The 17,681-nt window shown below is 40.2% G+C and overlaps 1 protein-coding gene across 2 annotated transcripts; it reads left to right on the forward strand.

Annotated features, from left to right (window-relative positions):
* Positions 1–453: 453 nt before the first annotated feature.
* Positions 454–3,717, forward strand: LOC142627492 (putative F-box/LRR-repeat protein At3g42770). Of its 2 annotated transcripts, none has more exons than XM_075801369.1 (5): positions 454–563; positions 889–983; positions 1,137–2,024; positions 2,127–2,270; positions 3,276–3,717. In XM_075801369.1, exons 2-5 carry the CDS (start codon positions 918–920, stop codon positions 3,573–3,575), a joined length of 1,398 nt encoding a protein of 465 aa, XP_075657484.1. In that variant the 5' UTR covers positions 454–563; positions 889–917; the 3' UTR covers positions 3,576–3,717. The 2 variants fall into 2 exon arrangements, with proteins under 2 accessions (XP_075657484.1, XP_075657485.1); XM_075801370.1 differs by lacking the exon at positions 454–563 and adding an exon at positions 635–717.
* The last annotated feature ends 13,964 nt before the right edge of the window (positions 3,718–17,681 follow it).

Raw genomic sequence — 17,681 nt, forward strand, 5'->3', positions numbered from 1 at the left:
TTTTATTTATTTTGGTCCTCTAACTTTTAAGTTTATTCAATTAAGGCTTTTTTCATTAACTTTTGTTATATGTTGTGGTTAATTTTTTAATTTTATAAATTTTTCTTCAAATTTTTAAATTAAAAAAATTCAATTAAAGATTGAAAAATATTTTACAGATTTTTTTTTAAAGAAAATTTTAACAAAAATTAACAGAAATGTCTTAATTGAATAAATCTGAAACACAAAGAGCTAAAAGGAATGAAAGCGAAGTTAGATAACTGAAATGAAATCTTAAAAAAAATAAATTAAAAAAAAGTTAGAAATTCAGTTTTGTAGATTAACCTAAAATTTACTTACTTTTTTATCCCAAAAAAAAAAAAAAAAAAAAAAAGAGAGATTTTTTTTTACCAGCCCGGATAGGAATGCTCTTAGATAAAAGCCTACCTGGATATACGGATCGGATATACACCTACAACCGAATTTGCAAGTTCAGGAATAAATGCAAACACCGCATCGCTCTCTCTCACTCGTCATCAGTCGTCACTCTCTTTCTTTCTCTCTCTCGCACTCCTTCACATCCGGTGAGTCCCTTTATTTTTCCTTTAAATTTTCTGGGTTTTAAAATTTAGAGTTTTATCCTTATTTTTTTCCTCGTGTCTGCTTTTTTTTTTTTTTTTTTACTTTTATTATTGAGAAAAAATAGCATGCCTTTGTTCTGAAATTAGACAACTGAAGGTAGCTAATTTGTTCTTCTCATAAATCCCGCACAATTCTTATAAACCTGCCTTTTAATTTTCTCTATAATACACTGATAGTTGTTTTTTTTTTTTACACATTGGATGTGCTAACAGACTCTATTCTCCAGCCAATATCAACTAAAGTTTTGATCTTTTCTTTGTGTTGCAGTTTTCATTATATTTAATAAGTCATACTAGATGAGGACGAGACAGACTAAGCTGGCAAATATAGTTCATAATAACTTTACAATTACACACCAAAAGGTTACAATTTTCATTCTCAAAAGCTACCCAGTATTAGATTTTTTATTTTTATTTTTATTGGGATCTTTTTTTTGAAGTTTTATAGTTTTTGGATAGTTTTTATAGTCATTGCTAATGTACATTTATCTATAATCTTTGAAACAAATTTTCCAGGATCGGTTAAGTGAATTGTCGGATGAAATTCTTGTCTCCATTCTGTCAACATTGCCGTTCATGGAAATGCAGAGGACAAGTGTCCTTTCTAAGAGGTGGAGATATCTGTGGACATTTACGACTTGTCACTTGGACTTCGACGATTCAAGGTTACTAACTCTTGTTTGGAATACATTCTATCAACAGAAGTATAGTGGTAGTGATCTTGATCAATACCTTATGATGTTGGTGAATATGGAGAATACGGAGTTTGAAGAGAATAGCTTAAGGACTAGGTTTGTTAGTTGGGTGAATAGGGTGTTGGAATTGCATCAAGGTAATACTATAGATGAGTTTAGAGTTGTTTTTGACATGGATGGGAGGAAATTCAAGTCGGAAATCGACAATTGGATTTGCTTTTCACTGAGAAAAAAGGTTAAAAAGCTTTCATTGGATTTCATGATGGATGGGGTCAATGCTTATACTCTTACTAGTCAGATTTTTCATAGTAACAGTCTTGATTCCTTAACAGCCCTCTCTTTGACTTATGTGAAAGTGACTGGGGAAGTTCTTGAGTATGTTTTATCTAATTGTCCATTCATTGAAATATTACATGTGGAAAATTCTAAGTGTCTAGTGAATTTAAAGACTTCTAGCCCTTTGCCCAAGCTAAAGAACTTAGAGATATTAAACTGCTGCTCTCTCAAACAGATTCAGATTTCTGCAATAAATCTCGTTTCTTTCAAATATTGTGGGCCTAAGATGATAAAGATCATTCTAGGGGAAGTTCCCTATTTTGTTGATCTGTCTGTGACAGGTGACTGTGTTCACTATTTATTAGAAAATGATTGCCCAATTTCACTTTATCTCTCTCAGCTGGAGACACTTGAGCTAGGCTTGTTTACTAAGGTTAGTCATAAATTTCGTTGTTAACACCAGTGTGCCTTTTCTTTTTTCATATATTAATGTTTGTTTATGAATGTGCTCCATTTTCTTGGTTCAATTGTTCAGGAATTTATTAAATTTCCCAAATTTCCAGAGTTAAGAAATCTCAGGCAACTGAAATTGGATTTATGTCCACCTTTCATGGATAGCTTCCGTTGTTGCACTTCCTTGCTAAAGGCATTCCCCGTTTTGCATAGATTTGTGCTCAAGGTAATGCTTATAATTTGAGAGTTGTGGGATTTATTGTGCAGACATTTATTATCAATATTTTCACTTAAGGTGTGTTTTCCTATACATCAATTACAGTTCTTAGTATGCATATGTATTATGTAACCACAAATCTGCTCTGTTATCGACTGTAGATAATTCCCACATAATGGTTTATTGTTGCCTCAACTATTTTGAAAAATGTACATTAAAAGTTATTATAAAATTATTTTTATTTAACTCGTGTGTGTCGTTCTCTTGTACAACTCTTACCATGCCATTTTTATCATGCATTATTTGCTATCTACAGAGGTTATTGGTTTGGTTTAAGTTGCACTTGATGGAACTTTTATCAAAGTTATGTCACTAACTTCTTAATGAATGTATTTGTTGACAAATCCATCATTAGATTTATTATCTATTTATATTGAATCACAATGAACTTACTAGTTGTAAATCATTCTCTCTCAAGAATTGTATATTTTTGTGAGTCTGATGCAAATAAATCATTCCATTCTTTATTGGATGGCATTCACTGTAAAGGATAAACATGATACGCCTATTTTGAATGCCGTTTTGTTTTTAGTTTTTTGTAACTTTAGTTTGGTTGAGTGTAGGATAGTTTTACATGCCCATAGATTAGGAAAACTACTCTTGTTCACTTGGCTTTACGAATAGAAGCTGCAATTGGTTGACACCTTGGCATAATGGGCTTAATTGTTTCTTGTAAGTTACTTATGTTTTCGGTTTTCCTTCTATTGTAATGATGTTTAAAAGTACATTTGCATATAATAAGCCCAATTACAAGCCCTGTGGAACCTACATTGGTCTCAGTTGGCATAAGCATAGGTGATAACCTACTTCTATTCAACAATAATAAATTAGACAACCTATTACCTGTGGCAATACCATAATTCTCAGCTTCTAGTCACTATTTTGTTGATGACATTGCGAACGGTGTCCCTATCTTCTAAGTAGCTTAACACTGTTTCTTCTTTCTTGTGACAGTTTATTGGGCTAGATGGTCCATGGAATGGAGAAATAAAAGTGCCAAGGGCTAAATATCCACACCAATGCCTCAAGGTTGTTGAATTGATTGGTTTTGTTGGTTGTACTATTGACATGAAGCTTGCCTTGTATGTAATCAATAATGCTCCGTCATTAGAGAAGATAATTATTGATGCGCAAAGTCCAAGTGTGGAAGAAGTATTACATGATTCTAGCAATCCTAAGAAATTAGGAGCTATACATTATGTGAAGCAACTAGAATCAAGATTAGCTCCAGGGGTAGAGTTGGTGGTACTATAGAGGGTGTTTGGTTTACCGTAATATGGTAAACATTACAATGAAATTACTGGAATGTGGAATTATGATTTTAGGTTCATTTATTTGTATACAAGTTTAGATAGCATTTGGTTTAGAGAATTCACAATAATTTAACATTTTCGAATGACATGTTTAATACAAAAATAATTAGTGAAAAATTCTTATTCTTTTGTTTTATATCATAACATCATGTTTTGTCAGGATTAATCAATCAAGGAGTTATCCATCACTCCATTGTGAGTAACTATTCAGTGTACCAAGAGGACAACAATATTGTCTAGTAGTCCTCCAACTCAATGGTATATTGTCACATATTCAAATTAACTAAGTATCTTAGTTGCAATCCAAAATATAATCATTTAACCAAGAGTCTTATGGTTTAACTGGTTAGTATCTTTTGGTGTATTTATGACATAATTTAAGGTTCAAATCCCCCTTCCCTTATTATGACTGTCGAATTATCCATGCAAAAATAAAACCCTTCACTACATGTCATCAATTGGTCATCTCCTCCAACCACGCAAAAATAAAACCCTTCACATTTTTTGACTCGACCCGACTTGAAAAATACCCAACCCGAACCCAATCTTTCTGACCAAAGCAAAAACGGGTTAACCCTTGACCCAACCTATGTTTTTTATGAGTCAACTCGACCTGAATTATTTTTTTAAAACTTTGCTTTTGGTATAAAAAAAGAAAAAGAAAAGTAAAATTAAGACAATATTAGTTTAATTGTTTGTTGTGAGTTTTAAGGAAACAATTGATATATTTATATAACTGCATGCAAATTAATTGAAAGATGAATGGTTGAGCATTCTGTAATGAGTAAAGATTTTTAGATATCAAATAGCAAAGTACATGCCAAGATAATCTGGTTACAGTAGAGTTAAAAACATAGATTTAAAATTGTAGAAATGTGTGAGAAATATTCACAAATGTGAAAATAGTGAAGCCAAAATATCAAATTAATATAAATTATGAATGTTTAGACCTATTTTTTAACAATTTATGTCCAAAATAAACAGCTTTTGAAAATAAATTATGATATTTTCTAGAGTGTGTGTTGCTTAACAATGATATGATATTCATAAAAGAGACTATAGATAAATAACTAAACAATCAAACTTTAATGTATATCTCAAATTGAAATAGAGTACCAATCACAACTGATAATAGATTATAAAATTAATTTTCAAGATTGTAAATTTCTTATCTGTTTATATTCTTTATCAATTGAGTTATCCAGTTAGTCATTTGTAATTTTGTTTTATATTTTGGAATGTTGATATTGTGTAGAAATAAAACTTGTATATTTGTTTTACTTATCTTTGTGTTATTTTGTTTTAGATAGCAATGTTAGGATTTGTATAATTTTAAAATTATTGAATAAGTATTAATAAGTTTAACTGAGTTCATTCTTGATATAGGTGGTGAATTCAAAGTAATGCATTTCACATCAAGTAATTTGTTGCATAACTTTCCAAATGGCAAATACATGTTATTTTCTTTATAATAAAAAAAAAATTCATATGAAAAATACGAGTCAACCCGACCTAACCCGACTCGACTAGCAACTCCATTGACCTGAACCAAACCTAACCTAACTCGCCCGTTTTGCCATGTTTAGTCAGCTCCTCTTTCTCAAAAAAAAAAAAATCCTCTCCTCCAACGAAAGCTTTAAGAATTGGAATATGGTAGGTTGTATCTTCACGACTCTAGGATGACCCATTAAAATCATTATGAATCATTTGGCACAATTAAAAAAGGGAAAAAGAGAAATGCTAACAAATGCCTTTAGGGCATTAGTTAATAATTCATTTAAAGAAAGTTTTTATGGGAAAATGAAATAAAGCAATTAATATTTTGACAATTTTTTTCATTTCCTATAAAAGTAGTGTTAAAACTTTCCTAAAATGGATTGTTAACCAATGCCCTAAGGGCATTCATTAGCATGACTCATTAAAAAAAGATTAATTAAAATGTACATGTACTTTGGATCTATAACCATCATCAAAATTTTGCGGGAAAAGAAACTAATATGAAGTATATTGATTTTAAAAAAATAATGGAAACACACATGCATATTTATTATTAAAAAGTAAAATATATATCATAAAGTTGCATTTAGAAGTTTGTCAAATGGATATCTTGTTTAATTGCTAAGTAGTTACACCAAATTGCATTAATTTTGTAAATAGATACACCACCGCACACATTTGGTGCAGTGGTCACTCCACAAGTGTAAATACTTGTGGGGTGTGAGAGATAAGGGTCGGGGTTCAAGTCTTTAGGAGAAAGCTTCACACACATATATACTTAGATTAGGCTAAAATATAAATTCTAACTTGTATAAAAAAAATTTGTAAATAGATACGAGAACTTTAATTGTTAAGTTACATCTTACCTAATTGCCATATTTATTACAACTTTATAATAACAATTTTTTTAACACTTGTTCAATTTTATTAGAGTCTGATTAATGAGTACTCTTGTGACATTTATTAATGAATATTTTAAGAAGGTTTTAATATTACTTCCATAGAAAATATAAAAAACTTTAAAAAAATCAAAATTTTTTTTCTTTCCTATTAAAATTTTTAATAATATTTTCCAAACCAATACTTTTAGTGCAGTGGTTAACTTTTCCCAAATTTTTTTATTAAATTATTCTTTTCAGCCTTTTATTGCACAGCATTACTACGTACGTACTCAAACATTCCGTTTTTTTCATAGTTAACCAACGTTTTTTTATTATTTATTATTATAGTATGGTTTAGGATAAGCAGCTTATGTCCTGATGTCACCCAACTTATGAGAAAACGAGTTTGAATAGTAATAAATTTTTAGGCAAATTAAAAAAGGATTAAATTGTAGATTAAAAAAGCATTGTATTTCTCTTCATTGTGCGCAAGCTCCCAATACCAATTCGTGTAGGCCTGGAGGGTCTCACCACTTCTCATCCTCATAGATAACAGAGAACCTATCAGTTATGGAACTTTGCTTCACGTCACGAACCGTGCCCCAAACGCTTGTATTAATTCCCCAAAATTACGGACAGATCCCTTCCTCAGACCATTAAACCACCTTATAGCTGTAGGCTAAGGCTAGATGGAAATACCTTACACATTAACCCGTCCTTGTGTGAGTATAGGGACATCATCTATATATAGTAGCTCACGTGCTCCACTGGGTCTGTTTTCCTATCGTAAATGGTGAAAGGCGGTCGCATGAACCGCCTCGGCATTTCAGTGCGCTCAATATCATCAATGAAGGGCAATTAGGCGGCCCTTCTCAATGCCCAGCTCATTGCATCCAAAGTGGCGTTACGACGCCTGTGCCCTTGATGAAGAGGGGACTCGTGGTAGTGTTTTTTGGTGTCCTGTGATCGGTCTCTCTATCGACGTGAACCAATACCGCAAGATGACCCGTCTAGGGCATAATCCGAATCATCAGAAGAACCTTCCCTTATTCTCCTTCAGTTTCGGCCTCTCGGCTCAATCTCTAAATCATTGACCTGCTTGCGAAGGTTCTCAAGCTCCCTCAAGCGACCGCTGCGATGGGGCCGCTTGGGCATATATGAGACAGTTCGTTCTCCATGAGATGATCCCTCATTAGAATCCACTTTGGTCTCTAGCCCTTCTTGCATGTGTTGATGTTCTCGCCTTCGTTCTTTCTCACACCTCCTACGACCCCTTGAGGAGGCCCTTGACTAATTCCTAGCTACGGATCTCTTGCCTTCATGCGGACCCTCCATGCTCGGGAGACACCAAACAAGCTCAAATCCTCAAGTGGAGTAGGATTCCCACAAACAGCGCCAATTTTGCATGCCTAGAATCGTCTCCGCTGTGATAGTGGGGTCACAATTTATTTGTATATGGGGTTAAGCTCAATCCTACCAATAGAGGCCCCAAGCGAGTATTAGTACTCCCTTCCCTTAAGTATCCCAGCATACTCACTTTATCTGTTTTCCTCACCTCTTCTCTCTTCTTCTCTCCAAAAATGTTCCCCTTTATTTTTCTGGCTTCCACACCTTCTTATAGTCCATTGTTAGTGGGGTGGCTATCATTACCTTCTCCACTTACCCACACATTTTCATGCCCACCAAAATCCCCAGAGATCCTCATGAATTCAGAGAATTCCCCTGGAACTTGTTCCAAACGCCGGACAGTGTTTGAGAGTGGATTCCTCCTAGAACCATTAGTTCTCGATGACCAATCTCATTGAAGCCGTGCAGAGATTCCGTTTGTGGTCGGCTTCCGCCCCGCTGACCTCTTAGGAACTCCTCGGGTATTGTTGCCTCGATTCTTGATACACAATTAGAGGTCGAGCTCATTGTGATAAGGCTCGAGGTCATCTCCTCCATGCATATCGGGCTTATATCGCCTAACGGGCCTTGGGCTTTATGCTGGGCTTTGTCTAGGTGGGCTGACCTGGTTCCTCAAGCCCAGCTCACCCACAAAATTATTTATTCTCATTAACAAGATTATAATTATTTTTGTATTGTACTTGACTACTTGTCATTTTAAATGCTAGAGTATAGTTTTAATGAATTTGTCATAATTTATAGTTTACATTTTGTTTGTCATTATTTATTTGAAGGAAGATTTAAGATTAAAAAAAAAAATTTTGATATTGGATTTACAAATCTAAGGATAGAAGAAAAATAAATAGTTGATTTAAAATTCTTAAGAATAAACCAAACAATATAATCTTACATTCTGAGAAATTTTATTAGATTCTCAATTAAACCAAATATAGGAATAATTATATTTCTAGGCATCTAGATTGCAAAACATCACATTCTCAATAATTTGGATGTTAGGAGAAATGTTGATTCCTACATAGCAAACGCCACCGTGATGTTTTCAAATTAGATTATCAAACTTGGATATTAGCTACATATTTATTTATGGCGAAAATGCACTTTTGGTCTCTATATTTTGGGTTGTTTCTTGATTTAGTCCCTAAACTAATTTTGCTCCTAGGTCAGTCCTTGATTTTTTAAAGTTGTTTTTAAAACGGTCCCTACTGTCAACCTAGTTACGAAAAAAGCTGAGGTTGCAAATGGAAGTGCCAGGTATCAAAGCCAACTAATAAAATATTACTAAAAATGCCAACGTGTCCCATTCAAACCCACGAGACCCTAACATGACTGAGCCACGTCATGTTGCCTCCACTATTCCCCCACATGAAGATCCACGTGACCTCAGTCCTCAACTAATCCCACCGACTTCAGTCCTAAATCCCCAAATTTCACTTGAACCCAAAAATCCCCAAATTAGCTTGTGTTCTTCCTCAACATCCCTGAGAAAACTCAAGCCTAGTCCCCTGAGAAAACTCAATCCCATTTTTGTGAAACGATTTCCATGACAAATCAGTGTGACTTAGAACGGTGATGTGCTACGTCCCCTTATAGCTTTAAGCCAATCACCTTATTGGTAGTTTACCTTCGCTCCACTCTTTGTTGCAATAAATTGGCTAGCATAGTGATGCAGATCATGCCCCAATAGTCCGCAGTAGTGGCAAAACATAGGAAGTTGCTTGTACTTAAAAGTTTCCCATGAGCATTCACTGTTAGACCCTGCTAGGAACCCGCTGCATCAAAAAAAAAAAAAAATCATTTTCTTTCAATTAATTTTTACAAAATTTTTTGTTTGAAGTGGAATTCTCTTTCTTATTGAAATGCTTACTGGCTTTTTTAATATTTAATTATTTGATTTATACTATTATTTGAGACACATGTGCACTAACAAAACCGTATGCCACATATGTATTTTTCGTTAGTGAGTTAATGATAGGAACCAAATTGATTTCAAGTTGAAAATAACAGGGACCAAATTGACCGCTACCAAAATGTAGGGATCAAATTGACTATTACACCAAAATATAGAGACCAAATTGGTGTTTTTGCCACTATTATTAGTTTGAAAAACATACATTAGTAGTTGATAGGGGAATGATTTAGCCCATCTCCAAGTCGTCCATAAAGGTCGTCCATAGCCCACCTGTTACCGCAAACGTCCTCAGAAGCTTACCAACAAGTGCCTCGTCCAGGGAAGAAGAGCTCAAGGCGAGGTACGCACCATCAGAGTGATGCACTCGTCCAGAGTGTCGACATCCTCGTCTTGAGCAAATTCACCCGTTAGGCGAAACAGCCCCCGCGTGTGAAACAAAGCACGCCCAACTGAGGAACTCAAGGACGAGGGTGTCACACTTAGGAAAATCTCCGAATGAAATATAATAATCCCTTATTCCACGCATAACCGCCAAGTATCCGTTGTGAAATAAGAGCATAACTTCCAAACGGTTATGCAAGTTACGTTTGATTTCTCTCTCTCCTTGAAGCCAGGGGAAGTTCCAATTTTGGTAACCGCCTATGATAACACTATATAAAGGTGGTTTCAGACAAACCCAAGGTATGTTCAGTTTTTACTCCAAAAAAGTTGGAACTCAAATAACTTAGAGGAAAAAACTAACTTTGCCATCGGAGGACTTTTGGCCGGCAGCCCCGGTCGCCTTTGATACGCTTTTCTTTCTTTTTCAGGCCGTAGAAAGATCCAGTAGTCCTTTCCAGTCCGAAGCATCCAGCCTACTGATTTTCTTCGCATCATCAGTTGGCGCCGTCTGTGGGAAAAAGACTTGTTATTTTGTCCCAGACAAAAGGCTGAATGGTTCGAACAAGATCAAGGGCTACCAGCCCAGGCCACCAGGAGAGTAGGGATGCCTCCAGCAATCCCCTTCGCGATCGCAGATCAGCGCCTGTAATGCAACCGCCTTCTATTCAGCACATACAATCCATGGCTGCCGCTATGGCGGAACTGACGCGTCAGAACCAGGAGTTGAATAAGGAGATCAACCTCAGGAGGCAACGTCAAGGACATACGGAGGGAAGGGCCCCAAGTCAGGAAGGAGGAGGGGAAAATGTAGAGTCCGAAGATCAAACAAGGGGTACCGCTTCAAGGAGGGTGCCGCACTTGGAAAAAGAAATGGACCAGATGAGAAAAGCCATGGAGGAAATGAGGGAAAATATGAGGCGAGCAAACCCAGTAGATGATATGGTCCACCGAACGGACTCCCCTTTCACAGCTTCCATCAACAGCCACCCTCTACCCCCGAAGTTCAAGATGCCTTCTCTAGACTCGTACGATGGAAATCGCGACCCTTGCGATCACATTGCAACTTTCAAGACAACCATGCACCTACAGGGGGTCCCAGACGAGATCATGTGCAGAGCTTTTCCCACCACACTCAAGGGACCAGCGCGAGTGTGGTTCAGCAAGATTCCCCCAAACTCAGTGGGATCATTTGAAGAACTAAGTAAACTGTTTGTCAACAACTTCATTGGAGGACAGCGTCACAAGCGTTCCTCCTCTAGCCTTCTGACCATAGAGCAAGGGGACAATGAGAGTTTGCGGTCTTTTATCACCCGCTTTAACAGAGAAGCCTTAACGGTGGACGAGATGGATGACAAGTTATTGCTGGCCGCTTTCCACAATGGGGTTAATTCTGACTTGTTCATTCATAAGCTCTACGAGCAGGAACCACAAACTATGGCTGAGCTTGTCCATTCAGCCCAAAATTTTATGAATGCTGAAGACGCTATCATAGCCAAGAAGAGAAAAAGGGCAGAGCGCTCGGAAATGGGCCACCATCGCTATCCGGACCAAGGACCTCGTCCAAAGAAAGTTCGAGTAGACGAGAGAAAAGAAAAGGATGGTAAGAAGGTCAATTCCTCCGCGAGGAATCAGCAATACACGCCCTTGACTATGCCGTTAGAGCAGGTTCTTATGCAGATCAAGGATGATCCGTCCTTGAAGTGGCCGGACAAGTTGAAGGGGGACCCCAACAAGCGTAATAGGAGCAAGTACTGCCGTTTTCACAGGGACCATGGACATGATACAGACGAGTGCTTTGACTTGAAGCAGCAGATAGAAAATCTCATTAGACAGGGAAAATTGAGGAACTTCCTTGGACGAGACCAGAGAGATGAGAAAATGAAGGCCAAAGTGGAAGAATCATCACGCCCCCCACTAGGAGAAATAAGGGTCATTGTAGGAGGTAGCTCGACGGCGCAGTCGTCCAAGTCAAGGAAGACGTACCTGAAGGTGGTGCAGAACATCCAACGGTACGGGACGACCTCTCGGGACGAGGGAGGTAGACCAACGGCTGTTACTTTCACGGACGAGGAGGCGGGGACGAGTTCACCACCCCCACGATGATGCGATAGTCATCACCCTACTCATCTCTGATTACACGACCGGAGGGTGCGATAGACAATGGCAGCTCCGCGGACATTCTCTACTACCCCGCATTCCAACAAATGAGATTAGGACGAGATCAGCTTCGACCAGTGAACTCGCCGTTGGTAGGGTTCGGGGGAATGAAGGTGCAACCTGTCGGCACCATCACGTTGCCAGTGGTCGTCGGAACATATCCGCAGCAGATAACCAAGGAGGTGAATTTCCTTGTTGTTGACTGTGCATCGTCATACAATGCGATTATTGGAAGGCCAACATTGAACAGCTGGAAAGCAGTGACCTCTACCTACCACCTGTCCATCAAATTCCCGACAGAGCACGGAGTAGGCCAGGTACAAGGAGACCAGCTGGCTGCCAGAGAATGCTACTTAGCTATGCTGGCCATGGACGAGCACATGCAGGCAATGAGTATAGACGGAAGGAGGGTTGTGGCTGAGCCCACTGAAGCATTAGAGGACGTCCCTTTGGACGATAACCAGCCCGAGAAGTCTACCAGAGTGGGGGCGAACATGGAAACGGGGGCAAGGCACGCTTTGATTCGATTTCTGAAGAAAAACCTCGATGTCTTTGCATGGAGCCATGAGGACATGCACAGCATCGATCCGAGCGTCATTACCCATAGCTTTGAACGTGTGTCCCTATTCGAAACCAGTGCGTCAGAAGAGAAGAGTTTTTGCTCCCGAACGAGACAACGCCATTAAGGAAGAGGTGCAGAAGTTGGTCGCCGCGAAGTTTATCCGAGAAGTTCATTACCCAGACTGGTTGGCGAACGTAGTCATGGTTAAGAAAGCCAATGGTAAGTGGCGGATGTGCGTGGACTTTCTTGATCTAAACAAGGCATGCCCCAAAGATAGCTACCCATTGCCGCGCATTGACCGGTTAGTGGACTCGACGGCGGGTCACGGGATACTTAGCTTCATGGACGCTTTCTCAGGGTATAACCAGATTCAGATGAATGAAGCGGATCGGGAGAAAACCTCATTCGTCACGAGCCAAGGGTTGTATTGCTACAATGTTATGCCTTTCGGTTTGAAGAATGCGGGGGTGACCTACCAAAGGCTGGTTAACCATATGTTCCATCCACAAATCGGGCGAAATGTGGAGGTTTATGTGGACGACATGCTAGTGAAGAGCCAGGACGAGGATAAACATCTTGACGACCTTCAAGAGACTTTTGATACATTGCGACGTTACCGCATGAAATTAAATCCGAGCAAGTGTGCTTTCGGGGTTTCATCAGGTAAATTCTTGGGGTTTATGGTGTCGCACAGAGGAATTGAGGCGAATCCAGATAAAATCCAGGCGATACTGAACATGGAGCCACCAAAAAATATCAAGGAAGTCCAGTCTCTTACTAAACGAGTCGCCGCCCTCAACAGGTTTGTATCGAAAGCTACTGACAAATGTTTACCTTTCTTTAAAGTCCTTAGGAAGGCTTTTGAATGGACGGACGAGTGTCAGAAGGCCTTCCAAGACTTGAAGACGTATCTAATGACGGCACCACTGTTGAGTCCGTCTGTACCTGGGGAAGAGTTGTATTTGTACTTGGCAGTGTCCCCACACGCAGTAAGCTCAGCGTTAGTCAGAGAAGAGGGGAAAGTCCAGAAGCCAGTCTATTACACAAGCCACGCGATGAGAGGGGCAGAAGGGCGATACCCAATGATGGAGAAACTAGCCTTCGCACTAATCACGGCTTCCAGGAAGCTAAGACATTATTTTCAGGCACACGTCATCAACGTCCTGACGGACCATCCCATAAAAAAGGCAATGAGCAAGTTGGAAGCTGCTGGACGGCTAGTACAGTGGGCCGTGGAGCTCAGCGAGTTTGATGTCAGGTACCTCCCAAGGAGCGCGATAAAAGCGCAGGCGTTGGTAGATTTCATTGCGGAATTCACCCCCAGTCAGGACGACCTGAACAAGGACGAGAGAAATGAAATGTGGGTGGTTAATGTAGACGGATCGTCCACACTGTACGCAGGAGGGATTGGAATTGTGCTGAAGTCCCCTGAGGGTGACAAGCTGGAGTATGCGGCCCGTCTGCAATATCCAACTACCAACAACGAGGCTGAGTACGAGGCTCTACTCAAGGGGTTGGAATTGGCCAAGTCCCTAGGGGTGGAGTCGTTAACAATCAGAGGAGATTCTCAGCTGGTCATTAACCAAGTAAATGGGATGTGCGATGTCAAAGAAGATCGAATGAAGAAGTACCTTAACAAAGTGAAACGCCTTGCCCGAAAATTCTCAGCCATAAGTTTTATTCAACTTCCTAGGGAGGAGAACGCTGAAGCAGACGCATTGGCTAAAGCCGCCTCGGCAGGAGTCGTAGACGAGATCGACGACATCCAATACATGCTGAGCATAGACATCCCCGACATACAGCAGATAGGGGGAGGAGAAAATTGGATGAGTCCGATAATAATCTATCTCAAAGATGGGAGGCTTCCAGAAGACAAGGATGAAGCGAGAAAGTTAAGGGTCAGGTCGGCCAAGTATGTCATCATAAATGAGGTGTTGTACAAGCGAGGCTTTTCTCAACCCTACTTAAGATGCTTGGCTCCTGACGAGTCAAACTATGTTCTAAGGGAGGTTCATGAAGGATCCTGTGGAAATCATTCAGGGGCAAGGTCCCTCGTCCATAAGATCGTCCGTGCCGGCTACTATTGGCCAACAATGCAGGCAGACGCTAAAGCTTATGTCAAGGTATGTGACCAATGCCAGCGTTATAGCAATGTGCCCAGACAGCCGTCGAGTATCGGACCCCGATGACGGCCCCATGGCCCTTCGCACGGTGGGGACCGGATATCCTGGGTCCTTTTCCAATAGGAGTCCGGCAAATGAAATTTTTGGTGGTAGGGATAGATTACTTCACCAAGTGGGTAGAAGCCGAGCCTCTTTGCGGCAATCACTCGGCGAACGTGAAGAATTTTGTATGGAAGAATATCCTATGCGGAGTTCGGAGTACCCGGGGTATTAGTATCGACAACGGACGTCAATTTGACAACGCACCCTTCGGGGATTTCTGCAACCATTTTGGAATCAAGAATCACTATTCTTCACCCTCCCATCCACGGGCAAATGGGCAAGCGGAAGTAGCAAACCGATCCCTGCTGAAAATCATCAAGACTCGGCTTGAGGGGGCAAAAGGGATATGGCCGGACGAGCTACACGGTGTTCTATGGGCCTATAGGACGACCGCACGAACTCTCGACGGGGAGAGACCCCTTTTAAACTAGCTTATGGGAGTGAAGGCTGTTATACGTGAGAGGTCCATATGGCAAGCCACCGAGTGATGAAGTACCGGGGAAAAAGACAATGGGGAGCAACTTCGCCTTGACCTCGATCTTATTGATGAGGTAAGAATGGATGCGGAGCAAAGGACAGCAAGATACAAAAATCTCATGGCCAGACAGCATGACGCCATGGTAAGGCCCAGACGGTTCAGTATTGGGGACCTTGTCCTCAAAAGGGTCTCCTTGGCGACCAGGAACCCAGCTCATGGAAAACTGGGACCCAATTGGGAAGGACCCTACAAAGTAATCAATTGCAAAAGGCAGGGGTCCTACTACCTGGAAGCCCTGGATGGACGGAAGTTAGAACACCCTTGGAACGTGGAACATTTGCGAAAGTACTATCAGTAATGATTTGCGTGTTTGCTTATGTTTACTTGTGCTTTTACTATTATTATGGTGTTATAAATAAAAGTGCACTAGTTCTTAAACTAGTGCACTACTTGCAGACTAGCTTATGAAAGACGATGCTATGTACTAGATATTTTAATAAGGCACTAGCTTATAAGCGTGTGCCAAGATCGTGAACAATGTTCATGTAATAATATGGTTTGGATTTCTTATGTACTTGAATTCCAGTTTCCCTGATAATATCTAAGGACGAGGAAAAAGCCTTTGACAAATAAAATCTCTGGACGAATACAAACTCGTCTAAGCTCTGAGGCATGCTCGTCCAAAAAAGAATGAGGGCAAAGCAAAAATGCTAAGGCATGCTCGTCCAAGCTTTCCTTAAAAAAAAAACGAGGATAAAGCACAAATGCTAAGGCATGCTCGTCCAAGCTTTCCTTAAAAAAGAACGAGGATAAAGCACAAATGCTAAGGCATGCTCGTCCAAGCTTTCCTTAAAAAAAAAAAAAAAAAAAAAAACGAGGATAAAGCAACAATGTTAAGACATGCTCGTCCAAGTTTTCCTTGGCCAGGGCTTACTCGTCTAAGAAGGGAAGTAGGCATTAACACCTGCGTTCTAACGGCGAGCATATGATCGTCCTAAGATAATCGTCCATAAGGGCATCGTGTAAACAATCACCCAACACTGGGGAACATTGCTTAAAAGGCAATTGAATAAAAAGACACACTCTTCCATGGAACAACAATAATGATAACTGAAAATAAACATTCATTAAACAATAAAAGGGTGAACGACCACCGTCCAAAAACCCTTGAGAAGCAAGCCTTGAAAGGCATTGTTTATAAAGCCGTCACAAGTACTCAGGACGGAACAAATGTACTCTTATACATTTAAAAAAAAAAAAAAAAAAAAAAAAAAAAAAAAAAAAAGACAGGAAGAAAACACTTGAACAATTGATGAAAATTTTCAAACAACAGGCATCAGGGCATTAGGGTCGTCTTCAGCAGGCTTGGTAGAGGCATCGTCTTCAACATTGACATCTTCAGAATTAGTCTGAAGAAAAGAACTAGCAGCACCTCCAAGTTGAAGGACGATAGGACTGAAATCAACTTCTGGAAACTTTTCTTTCGCCTCCATGCGAAAGTCTTCAAATCCAGCCGCATAGTTGGCGTCCAGAAGGTCCGTAAACTGCTTCGAAGCCCTGAACTCCTCCACGGCCTCGTCCTTAGCCCTCACAAGGGAATTGCTTAGCTCGTCGGTCTTTTTCTGAAAGTGGTCAAGACGAGAGTCCTTTTCCACTACATCAGCTTTTAATTCCTCGACGAGATTTAGCAAATCCTTGGCTGCGTCCTTAGCCTCAGCAGCCGTCTCAGCCCAGCTCTTGCACTCGTCCTTGACCTCCTTGATCCTCCTCTCCAACGGCGGCCTCGTCCTGTCCAACTCGGTGCTTTGCCTAGACGCAGCTATAAACTTGGACATGGCCTGCACAAACAAATACGAATTTTTGTATCAAGCAAAGTAAACAAGCATAAAAAGCTAACGACGAGAACAAATTTGTATCCGTTACCTTGAAAAGATCGTGGACGCCCGAGTGCTCAAAGTCTTTCACGGACATGTTGTAGCATGCAGCCACGTCCTCGTCAGACACTGCCTGTTGGAACCTCTCCCAAGCCAAGCCCTCACTCTCGAGGAGGTTGGGCACAACATCAACGGGAGGTTGGGACGGGGCAGGAACGCTGGTCTTGGACGGTGGAGTGGGAGCAGGCTCAGACGACTCCACGTCGAAGATCTGGACGGACGGTGGTGGAGGAGGAGGGACAGGGACAGCAGGAGAGACGACCCCAGCCTTGGACGACTTTCTGTGCTTGGCTCTTCTGCTGGGGAGGTTGTCAAGATTGATGGCCTTTGACAGGCTCCTCTTATCCCCCACAGCAGGACGACCCCTAGCCTCGCTGTCTTGCTTGCCACGTTCGTCCACGACCCCTTTGCCTTTGTTTTCTTTCATTGTAGCCATCCCTAAAATAAATAGCAATAATAAGTGTAAAATAAAAAAAAAATATATATATATATATATATAATTAAAAAAAAAAAAAAAAAGAAGAAAAGAAAAAAGAGAAAGTGCAAGACGAGAACTCACGTCGACGGACTGTAATTTCGTGGGCTAAGGCTTCTGGAGAGGGCTCAGGGCCAAGTC

The sequence above is a fragment of the Castanea sativa genome, chromosome 3 (genome assembly GCF_040712315.1).
Source record: "Castanea sativa cultivar Marrone di Chiusa Pesio chromosome 3, ASM4071231v1".
Lineage (NCBI taxonomy): Eukaryota > Viridiplantae > Streptophyta > Magnoliopsida > Fagales > Fagaceae > Castanea > Castanea sativa.

Excerpts from the sequence above, each read along its gene's own strand:
- LOC142627492 (XM_075801369.1), top strand. The coding sequence starts at position 918 with ATGAGGACGAGACAGACTAAGCTGGCAAATATAGTTCATAATAACTTT. Across the intron at positions 2,025-2,126 it reads AGCTAGGCTTGTTTACTAAG|GAATTTATTAAATTTCCCAA; the intron begins GTTAGTCATAAA and ends TCAATTGTTCAG. Across the intron at positions 2,271-3,275 it reads TGCATAGATTTGTGCTCAAG|TTTATTGGGCTAGATGGTCC; the intron begins GTAATGCTTATA and ends TTCTTGTGACAG.